Raw genomic sequence first — 13,043 nt, 5'->3', positions numbered from 1 at the left:
CTGAACTGTAGGTCCATTTAAGAGTTTTCTGAAAGACTGAAATAAACACCAGGAATATAATATACATTTTACACATGTTTTTGTGGCCTGTGATAGCCTTTGTAAAGGTTGGTCTATAGGGGTGTGTTCATCTATCAGCAGTCCCTTGAAGGCCCAGAAAACAGCTGCACAGTAGGTTGTTACCTTTTATGAGGACAAACCAGTGGTGTACATTCTTCTTGATGGTTCAATCTGACTGATTAAGAAAACAGGGGCAGCTGAAATTAAGTGCTCTCTCTTCTCCTCTCATCAATGGCTCCTATCAAGTGAGGATGTTCCCTGGTAGGTGTTGATCATTCATGTGTTTTTCTTATGGGTGATGGTTTACAGTCATCCTCTCACTATTACAATATTATGGTGGATATATCCTGGTCAATTTAGTTGTCTTAGTCACTTTATCACTGTGCAGTAATGCAGCTGTAAACTGAATCAGTAAATTGAGCTCTAAGAAAATCTGACAAATGACAGCTGGCTGCACTGACAAGCTATGCCGTGGAAAAATCAAAACAGAGGATACACTTTAAACAAACCTGTGTATGTGAAAGGAAGGATGTGTGATGATATCGTTCAAAGGAAGAGCTGACGAAGTTCTTATTTTGTAGACGTTTATTAGACGATGGCCATCGGGTCCAAGATGGCCTGGGCACCGGACCATTGTCGGTGCACAACTTATATAGGGTTACACATCTGTATCTTATCACATGCATACCATAGGTTCTTCATGGGCACTAGGTCATTTGGGAGCCATCCATCATGTAATTGACAGCTACCTCACAACATATTTTGTGTCACAACATACCACATCTGGAACAGTTCCAAACTTGACCATGAATCCATTGTTTGTATCTCTAAGGTCCCCCCGAAGGGCCATACCATGTTACCTAAGGTGACATGCAGACTCTGAAATGTTTATGTCATATGTCCAACACTCAAAGTCAATAACATACATAGGGTCAGATAAAAATCATACTAACAGTGTGGTAAACAGAAAATATGCAGCTGATCAGTAGCCATTTGTTACTGTACTTCATAACAAGTCATTGCATAACAAAGCACCAGTCATCTCAGCAAAACATCAGCAACAGAGTTCTGGGTCAGTGTTTTTTGTTTGTTTTTTAATACATGCAGGTTGCACTCCCTGATTATAGCATGCTTTACAAGGCTGCTAACAATCTTACTAAATATCTCCCCTATTAATCACTAATTCTTATTGTGGTTTTGGCAGATTTATGTACATTAATGGATAGAGTAGTGTTAGTGTTCAGGGGATATAAGAACTATGCTGATGGGACAACCATCAGAAAAACTCTATCACAAGGCAATGGAAATGGAATGGATAGAATTTTTTTTAAAGGATTTAGTCACTCTCCCCTTTTATAGTGTTTTCTTATTTCCATTTGGAATGAATTTGTTCTGAGTTTGAGGCACTTCATTTCATGGTTTGGATGATGCAAACATGAAGTTGAATGTTGCCATGGAAATATAGTCAGTCATAGGTTACACCTGAGCATCATTTTTTCAGCCTAAAGTTATTGCAAAACAAAAAAAAAATTACAAAAAAGTTGTTTGGCCAATCTGCATTTTGGAAAGTCATGCAGCTCCTGTTAGTGCCTGTGCTCTGTTACCATGGATACAAACAACAGTCAATCGGATTATTTTTTATACTGAGGAAAAAAGAAGGTAAATTGATGGATGTGTCCCTGCAACAAACACTTGAACAATAATCCCTCGAAAGAGTAAGTTAAACTATATGAATGATATGTGTGTATTAATAATTTTTGACACAAAATATGTAAATCGGGAATGACATTCAGCATTCATATACAGTATAAAATGTGTTTTTAACCTGTTGTTTTTTATAATAATCCACCGGGATCCTGGGGGTGGAGGTTTCAGTTCTGCCTTTGTCAGGTCCTGTAGGGAGCAACACACATGCACTTCCCATGCAGCATCCAGCTTTCATAAAGCAGTCGACTATGAACAGGATAACCGAGATCAATGAAGGCTGGAAAGAGGTGAAAGGAAAATGTCTACTTCAGGATATTGCGATAAAATCCTCACAGATCCTGCACTGATCCTGCAACACAGCTGACAGCAGCGCAGGGTGTTAGGATGGAGAGGATGGATGTGTGCGGATGATGTGCTCGCATCAGTGACTAATCCATCTCTGCTAGGAGAGGAGAGATGCAGGGATAAAAAAACGCCGTCGCATCTCTTCAGTCTGCCTCTGAATATTATCCCACGAAGAGAACAGAAGAGAAGAGAAGAGGACGGCAGGGAAACAGAGGAGAGGAGGTGGAGAGGTTCAGGAGCTGCACTATTCTCCTGAGCGATTGACCGACCCGCTGCAGGAACAAGCCAAACCCACCGGTGTGAGGGTATATAAAGCCCTGCAGCGGCGTCCCAGCTGGTGTCTGTCACCAGATTATCATCATCACTCCGCTCCTTTTGCCTCTATTCCGACCTGTAAAACACTGACTTGGATTATTCATTCTTTTTGTGTTATCCAGGGTAGCGCACAGTGAGAGCAGCCATGTCTCATGGATGGGGATACGGACCAGCTAACGGTGAGGGTTTAACAGCATCCAGCTATGTGGTGGATGGTCATGTTGCTACGTAACAGGTTAAGAACATGCTGCCACACTCTGAATTCAGCTTTGCATTATAATGGAGACAGTGTATTGCTGTGACCTAATTGACATTCCCCAAGCCTGAGGTGGAAACTAACTATCTAGGTTATTGCATTACAGTACTGCTTAAATGAATTATTTTATTCTAATATCCAGATTTTTGAGACTTGCTCCACTACATTGCATAAGCAAATATTGTACATTTTCTCCATACATTTACAGTATCTGCACCACTTAGTCAGCAGTTACTCTACAGGTTGCACATAACATATGAACATATGAAGCCTTCTTAAATGTGGCATATTGCTATGTTGAGGAACAGACCCCCAATATAATTAACACTTACTAATTCATCAGTAAGTTAACACTATGAGTTTTTAAGTAATATTGTGTACACCTTTACTAAAAATTGATTAAATTTTTTAATTAGGGTGTATTTTATGTTCTTATTTCACAAACTAAGAAAGCAAAGATTAAAATAGAAGTAATGAAAATAGAATAGAATAATTTTCCTTGCCATCAGTGGTGGACTGTAACTCAGCAAATGTTCTCAAATACATGTGCTTTATTTGCGTACTTATTTTTTCTGCTTTTATCTGACAGCTATAGTTGTGATTAGTTACTTTGTAGATAAAACATTTTACATAGGAAATAATCAAATTTCATGCATAGTTCATCAAATTACTCAAAGTACTTAAAATTAGGTCCACCTCTACCAGCTACAGTAAAATGCTGCTTACACATTGATGCATCAGTAATATTAGTATAAACCTTCAGGAGCTTCATTTTACATAAAGGTATTACCTCTCTTACCTGAATGAAAGGACCTAAATGCTTGAATGGTGATTCCAAAATGGTTCATAGTTAGAACAGAACTGAATAGGAAAGAAGCAGTGAGTGCGGTATAAACATATACACATTTACTCTTTGGATATTTTCCCTCCTGTACTGAATTTTATAGGACCTGACAAATGGGGAGATGATTTTCCAGTAGCTAACGGGCCCAGACAGTCTCCCATCAACATTGTCCCTAAGGAAGCCCAGTATGCCCCCTCTCTGAAGGCTCTGAAACTCAAGTATGACCCCTCCAACTCCACGGGCATTCTCAACAACGGACATTCCTTCCAGGTGGATTTTGTGGATGATGAAGACACTTCCAGTAAGCACAGCTCCTAGTGTTGGAAAGTAGAACCAAGAGTAGGAGTTTATTCTGCATGCACCTGTGTGATCATATTCAAACCATATCTGTGGGTTTTGTAATCATAATAATAATTATAATGATTTTTGGCTGCAAGAGAACATTTTTTAAAATATGATTTAAGTAAAACTATAAGTGGAAGGACTTTTATCACAGACTTTTTACTTTCTTCTCAGAGTTCTGAAATTTGTCTCAGTGAGAGCAATAACCTTCCTCTGCAGATGACTGAAGAATAATGTTCAATTGAAGTCAGAATTATGATTTTTTTAAAATCAGATTAGTAAAATGGTAATTTTGACTTTTTTTATAATACTTTTTTTTCTCGAAATTCTGGCCACAGACTTGATACTTTTTCGGATACTTCATACTTTGATTGCATGATATCATTACACACATAATTTGTAGTTCACTTCTAATAGCAAATATTCCTTCATGTCTTTTTCTGGCCATCTTGTTTAGGCCTCCACCCTGCTGTATGTACTGTAGCAGATAAGAGCGTCTGATGATGTCAGTGCTCAGTTTACCCTGATCAACCTTGCTTCATAATCTAGAGGTCAACATGACATATGAACCACCTCACCCTGCTGCACTGACACTGTCTATTCAATGTTCAGCCAGTAGTGCAAATCATAACAAACATATCAATATGAATAAAATTAATTCACGTTTTGTTATTTTAAATTTAAAATGTTACCATCTATGAAACATTAGGAAAAAAATAAAATATAAATATACACTCTGTGATTTTGTTATAGTACCAGTTATGGCCCCTGTGCAATAACTAGGAAGGAACAGAAGAAAAACTGAGCAATTAGCATGAACAGCCAGCAACATGAATAATATAATGGCAGGACAGACAAAGAGGTGTACAATAGAGACTTAACTACCTTCAAGTGAAAATCCAATAAAGGAGTAACTTAGGCACTATGACATCATCAGGGTTATTTTCTCAGAGATCCTCCACAACGCCACAGAAGACATTATACACTATGTTCACATGCTGAGTAATACTCTGCATGACTAAAACTGATGGTTACATGTACAATCCTATGGAGTGCCCCTTTAAGAAAACCTAACAGTGCTGGACATAATGTTTGACTGACAGATGACGTTCTGGAAGCTTCATAAACCAGGGTTTTCTAAGGTGTATGGTTTAAAATATAAATATAAATATAAAACTGGAACATGCACCTCTAACCCATAGACTGTATTAAAGATGGACATAATGAGGTGTGATTTCACCCACTGGTTTGCATTGGAGCAGGTTTGAAGCTTAAACCATAAGCTAAGACCATAAGCTGAATTGCAGCTTATTGTCGGTGACATATATTCTAACATTAGCTACCTTAGCTAAATTGTGCTAATAGGGCAGGTATCATAATCAGGTAACATTAACTTAGTGAAATATTGCGACAATAGTCTGACTCAGTGCAAGTCCTGGAGCAGAATGTAAGTTCAAAATATAATGGAAAAAATAAAACCAAAGCAATCAGAATAGAAACAAGAAGAAGTAACAAAAACATTTACAACCAATATGTAGTTGACTGTATAATGAAGTGCAGGTTACTGATCAGTTTAGGTTTAGATTAGATGGGTTTAGATGGATTGTTGAATGTGTCTCTAATGATTCTGTTGTTCCATTCCAACCAGCCCTGACTGGAGGTCCTATTTCAGGAAGGTACCGTCTGAAGCAGTTTCATTTCCACTGGGGAGCAAGTGATGACAGAGGCTCCGAGCACACTGTCAACGGCATCAAGTTCCCCTGTGAGGTACTGCAGCCACTGGAGTTAACTGGATGGGGATTAAAAGATGCTTACAACTACTACATACAACATCCACAATTAGTGTTATCTCTCTATATAAATCAAGGAATCTCTGTCTGTCTGTCTGTCTGTCTGTCTGTCTGTCTGTCTGTCTGTATGTATGTTTGTTCTTTGCATATTTGGAGAACCGTTCATCTGATTTACTTCACACTTGGTGGGTGTATTGTTGAGGACACAAGGAGGTGCAATTTGGTACAATTTGGACATGTGATATGTTCAATATTAACAAACTTTGAATAAACAAGTGATCAGCGAGCCGCTCAGTTTTGCAGCAGCAGGGCGGGGCTTCTGGGCTCTGCATGTCAGGAGCAGAGCTGTACAACTCCTGCCATGAGAGTTAGGAGAGGAGGACATCTCTCTCTGTTAGATAACGTTAAAAGTTAGGCTTTGTTGTGGGTGTCACCACCCATTTTAAAAAAAGATGAGAGAAAGAGAGCAGGAGAAGGCCAGCGGTGGTGAGGAGAGACAGCAGTGGAAAGCTTTCTCTGAGAGAGAGAGAAATCCCTTAAATGACAGAAATACGTTATTTTCTGATTGTTTCACGACAGTTACATTCTAAAGCACAAATAAACAACCATCAAACACTCAACAGGTGATTTACTTCTTTTGGTGCAAGTTGGACATGTGACACGTTTATTATTAATAAACTTTGAAAAAACAAGCAAAAAGTGAGCCGCTTAGCTCCGTGTCTAAGTGTAGCAAGGGCTGTTTGATATAAACACCGTCACATCATAGTGGGGCGGGACTTCTTGGCTCTGTTTTCTAAGCGGGACAAAGGCACACGCCCCCACCCAATTAAACTGCCCAAGAGAGATGAACGAGCATACACAGGCAGTAAAACTAGCCAATAGGAGCGCAGACACGTTTGATTGGCGGCAGAATCACCCTATGGAAGGCCATAAACTGCTTCCATGGCTCAACCTCTGTTTAATCTCACTGGTGAAGTTTCTGTCTGGATTAAAACTATTCAATTTATTACATCCTTATAGTTTTAATTGATACATTTGTCAACAGATACATATATATGCAGTTCTCCAGAAATAATAAGCAATCAGCCCCTTCTGAACAGGCATGTTTTGAACAGGCACTACAGTAGAGGAATAAAATGCTAGGACGTGTGCCATTAATGGTGTCTCCTGTCTTTGTTAAGAAACCTAGTTTCTGAAATGACTAATCTGTTTATAATGCTTCTTGTTATTTTCTGTATACAGTATTTTGTTAAATCACAGGGGACTAATAAAAATCAAACTTGGTGAGAATCAGGATCAATAATTTATTGCCACATCAACTTTATAGTTGATTTGGAATTTGTTTTGGTGTGCTCAGAGATCACAACAGTAAACGCATAACGACACAATACATACAAGAAGTGGCCACAAAAACATAAACAATTATATTACAACATTTCAATTAATACAATCATATGGCCCATGCCATGAAAGTGACAAATCAAAGTGCATGTGCTCAAGGAGTTTATACAAGTAATACAGCCAGTGAAGCATTTAGGATGCAGATTGCTTCAGGGTAAGTGCTGTTGTGGAAGTGAGATGGTCTTAATACCGCAGTCTTTTACCTAAAGGGAGGTGATTGAATAGGGGGTTGGCCAGGTGTGTAGAGTCCTTTAAAATTTTAAAACCTTTCAGCTGAATGGGGATGTGGTATAATTCAGAAATGGTGTGAGGTTCACAGCCAGTTATTTTTGAGGCTGTGCATATGACTCTGCCCAGCTGTTTTTTTCTCATGGGCTATAGAATTGCCATACCATACAGTTATTGAGAAAGTGAACACACTTTCTATTACAGTTCTGTAGAATTCTATCATTGCCACCCTTGATATTTCTAAGCTGCCTTAGAAAGAATAGTATTTGATGAGTTTTCTTCTTAATGGTGGTGAAGTTGTCTTTCCATTTCAGGGAGGAGGAGATTGTAGTCCCAAGGAATTTGAAATGATCCATTCTCTCTACCACTTGGTTGTTGATGACCAGTGGTATTTCCCCACCAGAATTGAATTCCTTCCAGTGTGGCTTGTGAATGCTTTTAACAGCATTTAGACTTTCATGTAATAGAATTTAAAGAAAAACTGTTGAAATTGTGACGTGAACAACACTGGACTCATGACCTCAGTATGTCTAAAATCTTGCTGTCGATTGATTAACCCCCCCCCCCCTCCTATGGATCCTTTATAGTTAGTTGCAGATAAAGACTTGCTGAAAACAACACTGGTAAATGCTTCAGTGCTTAAACAAACTTTTTTGCCACTTTTTTCTATTAGCTTCATCTGGTGCACTGGAACACCAAGTACCCCAGCTTCGGAGAGGCAGCCAGCCAGCCTGATGGACTGGCTGTGGTTGGGGTCTTTCTTAAGGTGAAGGAAAAAAAGCCAAATAATTAACATTGCATTTGGAAAAAAAAGTCCTGTAAATTAAATAGTGTGTGTGTGTGTGTGTGTGTGTGTGTGTGTGTGTGTGTGTGTGTGTGTGTGTGTGTGTGTGTGTGTGTGTGTGGGTGGGTGTTATTCTTCAGATTGGTGCTGCCAACCCCAGGCTGCAGAAAGTTCTGGATGCCTTAAATGATATTAAGACAAAGGTAAAAAGAACTCTCTCAGAATTCACAAAACATTGCTTTCCTGAATACAAATATGCTCTGAACAATAAGCAAACTAAAAACTCAATTGTCATGGTGACCAATCAACAATAATTGCTTTCCTTCCTTCTTCCCTTTCTCACGCTCTCTCTTCCAACATTCCCTCCTGATGCCTGCAGGGAAAGCAGACCACCTTTGCTAACTTTGACGCAAAGACGCTTCTTCCTGGCTGTCTGGATTATTGGACTTATGATGGCTCTCTGACCACACCACCTCTTTTGGAGAGTGTCACCTGGATCGTCCTCAAGGAGCCAATAAGTGTCAGCCCTGTGCAGGTACTTAACTTCACATACTTCACTTCTCCTACATAAAAAGGAGTAAGAAAAAAAAAAGAAAAACCCAAATACAAACAAAGCTCTTGTGCAAAGAATCAGGACACACTGAACCAACACATAATTGAACTTCTGTAGCTTCATAGTGTGAGAGGTGAGATAAATGTGTCATCAGTTACAGAAAAAAAGTAATTGAAGGGCAATTGTGCAAGAGGGGTTTGCTCTGTGTCATGTTCAGAAAATATAGCATGGTGTGTATTACTTGCAGGTCCCGCTTTGTTTTGTTCATTATTCAACAGTAATTTATAGTTAATTTTAGAAATTAGAAGTGTTTGATTCCAGAGAAATCAAAATAAAAAACACAGTCAATTACTGCAGAATTAAGAGAGCTGGCTATTTCCTCATGAATCAAATTTTTGACAATATTTTTTAAATAGCTTCATACACACTTTAACGTTGGTTTGACAGTCATTTTATTTAGTGTCTGTACATGGCTTAAGAATATTGTTCCAAACTTTGTCAAGATCCCGTGACCTGCATGAGGCCATATCATGCTTGGGTCTGGGCCAGGAGTGCCCTGTGCTTCACTTAGATTACACTGGCTGGCTATATCTCCAGTGCACAGTTTGCACACAGTTTATCTTTATACACAATTAACACTGTCACACTGTACTGTCATGTGACCCACATCGAGTAGATAATGGTATTTTCCCTCTGTTCCCTCTATGTTTTATGCACAGTTTTGCCTCCCTAAATAAAGTGTTGATGTACAATTGCATCATGTGCTTATATAGAGAACTATTTCCTTTCTGCAATGTAGAACTGAATATACATATAAACTAACAGTGTTACATTTACTTTATTGTGATGGAGAACTGCAAGCATAGCTGTGTCAGCCTGCTGAGGGAAATTAAATCCAAGCTCAGCAGCTAGCTAAAGGCTAAATGGCTCCCAGAAGAGTTGTTGTTTATGCCACTTCTGTTTCACACACATACATACACAGCCAGGTCATTCCATTCAACATGAACTCTTGGTTTTAGCAGCTCAGTGCTTCATTTTTATCAAAGAATTTGGTGTGGTTTACAGAGGCAAATGACTGCTGTTTTAGTCATTGGGGAGTTTCCTTATTCCTCTTAATGCTACTGTGTGCAATATGGGACTAGTTTCAGTGTCAGGAGGGCTGTGCTTTGCACCATGTGCACATGAGAGATAACCGCCACAGCAGGAGGGTGTGAGGTGGCCGCCCTGTAAGAAAGAAAATGAAATGAAAATGAACTGGAGCAAGTGAGCTGATTACATTCATTTAACATCACCCAGGTAGTGCTGTGGAAACTAATCAGTCCCAGGGACGGTGCAGTGGCAGCATGAACACACGATGTACTGTGTTTTTACGGCAGGTCTGTTTTGGCCTGGACATTTCCACATGTGGCCTACTTTAATTTGAGAAACTAAGACTGCAAGAACTCATGGGAATGTCTCATCATTGAGGTTGCTATGCAACACACACTGTGGATTCCAATTTCATTTGAGACATTTACCATAGCCTTATTTCTGATAGGTTATATATATTGATAATATCTATCCATACAGAGTTTCCATCAACCATTCTAGATTAGTATATCCCATGCATAAGTAGATCTACAAAAAGCCCAACTTCTACCTTTAATGGCATACATTTTCATACACAATAAAAGAAATATCCCTATATCCAAGTGGCAAACAACAAGGCTGCCAGGTGCCACTGATGTTGGCAGGTCCATGGTGCTGTGAAATAGGTGAGTGCAGGAGGTGCGTCCTCAGCACATGCTTCAGGTCACAGACTGATGACTTTGAACTTTTACCCCCATACCTCCCATCTGACTTTGATCATCTGGTAATCCTGTTGTGCTCTTACAGGTGATGATGGAGTTATACATTTGAAATTTCTGTTATTCAGCAAATGCATTTGTAACATTCCAGCTACTGTTCATGTGACCTAGACCTGAGGTCGGACCTTAATCTGTCTTTCTTCTTCTCCTTGTCTCTCCTTCATCATTAGATGGCAAAGTTCCGCAGCCTTCTCTTCAGTGCAGAAGGAGAAGCTCCATGCTGCATGGTGGACAACTACCGGCCTCCTCAGCCTTTGAAGGGCCGTCAGGTCCGCGCATCCTTCAAATAAACCCTACCTCATCTTCATAGCTTCATTCTCCCTTTGCTTTTCATTCCCTCTCTCCATACTCCCACTGTTCTCCACATGCAATCTTTACTTAGTTTATATAAGCCTTATTGATCAGTCCATCTGCTTACACTTTCTATAACATAGACAGTCTGGATGTATCTTGAATAAAATCATTTTAAAAGGGATTTTAAGCTTTGACACTATTGGGACATAGATTATGTACTAATAAAATGTGCCACTCCTCCCAGCTAACACAGATAACAAGGGACTGGTGATGTACTGAAATTGTCACAACTACTAACAGTCGTACATGAATTCTGGATCCTGATCTCTTGTTATGCATCTGATTTTCTTTGGCCACTCTTTAACCAACAATCTAAAAGATTTTCTTATTTATAGTGCAGTGTTATTTGTTATTAGTGTTATTAAGTGCTGTGTACCAGTTCAGCCAGAATTAGAACTTTAAATATTTTAAAAGTAGAAGTTATGTTTGTGTTATTATATGGATTTGGAATAGATATAAGAATTTAATGAAATATGAGAATTTCAATCAACAGTAATATATACCAGCCCATCTAAGGTGGATGTAAGCCATTTATTTAACTGAAAAAACTCCATCTTTTTGAAAGTATAAGTAATATATTTTGCCTTGTTTGAAAATGAGAGCCTTTAACAACTTCCTGAAGCTTCTTTCTATACATTTCATTGTGTTGACTTGTGCTGAAGACAGCTGCTCAGATTGTTCATGCCAGTGTTTTTATTGATGCCTCATTTTGTAATTTTGAGACAACATGATAACAGCAATGACAGAATCTAGGTTTGGATATGACATTTTTTCAGTGGTGACTTTATTTGTGCACCGTGGCTGCCACCCTGATGCTTCTATGCAAATAAATTTTTAGACTCACCTCATGATGGTAATGCTAAGGAATGTAATGTTGTGAAGGACAGTCCTACATAGTAATGGCTGATAGTGCAGTCTTAGGCAATGTCTACACTAATGCAGATGATTAGAAAATGCAGTGTGTTGGGTTTACATCCAATCGGGGTAAACAGAGCTTCTTCACTGACACATCTGAATTACTGTGGACCTGGCCTTAGACAACACATTCTATGAGTGGCCCTACAGTACAAATGTCACTCCATTTTTTTTTATAAAAACTATGACAACTGAACTACCTATCACCACAGTGCATTTAACATGGTCTTTAAGACTCATGTAAGACAGAGCTGTTCTGTTAGAAAGAATTTAAAGGATTGATTCATAATTATACTGTAACACAAGCTATCAACATAGAATCTTTCATGAACATATGATACTTTGTCAGCAATCTAATCTTACTAAACTACAAGCATTGACAGGTATTCATAAGAGCAGCACAATGTTACTTCTTTAGCTTTTATATCAATTTTATAAAAATGTTATGAAGAAATCAGCATTCAGAGTGTGGCTATACTGAAACAGCTGTATCCCTTTAAAGTGTGTCACTTTAAACTGCTGTCATGTTACAGATGAAAAATGTTTTGTGTGAATCTGTCAGTGGAAAAAAAATTATCAATAAAATTTGATAATTTACAGAAGTCTCAAATTTACGTTCTTTCTCACAACTAAAACCCATCACATATTAGCATTTATTTGACTCAAATCTCATTGTCAAAATCTATGGTTATGAAGAAAAATGTCCCCAGCATGGTGATATTGGTCGGTCCACCAATTTTGTCCAGACTAAAATATCTCAACAATTACTGGATAGGTTGCCATTGAATGTGTTACAGATAATCATGGTGTCCAGAGGATGAATCCTAATGACTTTGGTAATAAAGCTTTTACTTATACAGTGAGATATCTCAACATCTACTGCATTGGCATAACATGTTTAGCTGGGTTGAACACTGACTACATAGCCACTGGCTGACCAGCCACTGCTGTGGCTGGCTGTACCTTGCTGTGGGGGTTGCAGGTTGGGCACAGAAATAAAACTTAGCTGGATTCATGGCAGTTGGGATGTATCATATGCGTCAAATCAGTGCAACACTTTGGCAGTCATCTCAACCTAATGGTAAATGTATTTTCATGAAAAGCTTTGCAGTTAGCTACAAAGTAACAAAGCATTCAACATTAGTTAGGTTTGCCTGTTTGCCACAAAGGGTTGAGAATGATGCTTGTACACTGGTGTTAAAGTTATACTGTGCTGAGACAGTGGCTGAAAATATAAGATTATGACGGTCATGGTAGGTAACAAATTTCAGGATTTTTCTTCGGTTATAAAGAAAAATGCCC

General features: G+C 38.7%; 1 protein-coding gene across 4 annotated transcripts; it reads left to right on the top strand.

Moving 5' to 3' along the window:
• Window positions 1-1,530: 1,530 nt before the first annotated feature.
• cahz (carbonic anhydrase) lies at window positions 1,531-11,913 on the top strand. 4 transcript variants are annotated; one of them, XM_042427475.1, is made up of 8 exons: window positions 1,531-1,719; window positions 2,550-2,606; window positions 3,631-3,828; window positions 5,518-5,636; window positions 7,962-8,054; window positions 8,213-8,275; window positions 8,452-8,607; window positions 10,643-11,913. In XM_042427475.1, the coding sequence occupies exons 2-8, from the start codon at window positions 2,573-2,575 to the stop codon at window positions 10,760-10,762; spliced, it is 783 nt and encodes a 260-aa protein (XP_042283409.1). In that variant the 5' UTR covers window positions 1,531-1,719; window positions 2,550-2,572; the 3' UTR covers window positions 10,763-11,913. The 4 variants fall into 4 exon arrangements, with proteins under 4 accessions (XP_042283409.1, XP_042283407.1, XP_042283410.1 ...); XM_042427473.1 differs by having other exon boundaries at window positions 1,532-1,775; XM_042427476.1 differs by lacking the exon at window positions 1,531-1,719 and adding an exon at window positions 1,949-2,411.
• Window positions 11,914-13,043: the final 1,130 nt, after the last annotated feature.

This window comes from Thunnus maccoyii, chromosome 12 (assembly GCF_910596095.1).
Source record: "Thunnus maccoyii chromosome 12, fThuMac1.1, whole genome shotgun sequence".
NCBI classification, from domain to species: Eukaryota; Metazoa; Chordata; class Actinopteri; order Scombriformes; family Scombridae; genus Thunnus; species Thunnus maccoyii.
The sequence above is the reverse complement of the archived record's forward strand: the minus strand, read 5'-3'. Positions and strand labels throughout refer to the sequence as shown.

Excerpts from the sequence above, each read along its gene's own strand:
- cahz (XM_042427475.1), top strand. The coding sequence starts at position 2,573 with ATGTCTCATGGATGGGGATACGGACCAGCTAACG. Across the intron at positions 5,637-7,961 it reads GCATCAAGTTCCCCTGTGAG|CTTCATCTGGTGCACTGGAA; the intron begins GTACTGCAGCCA and ends TTTTTCTATTAG. Across the intron at positions 8,276-8,451 it reads TAAATGATATTAAGACAAAG|GGAAAGCAGACCACCTTTGC; the intron begins GTAAAAAGAACT and ends TGATGCCTGCAG.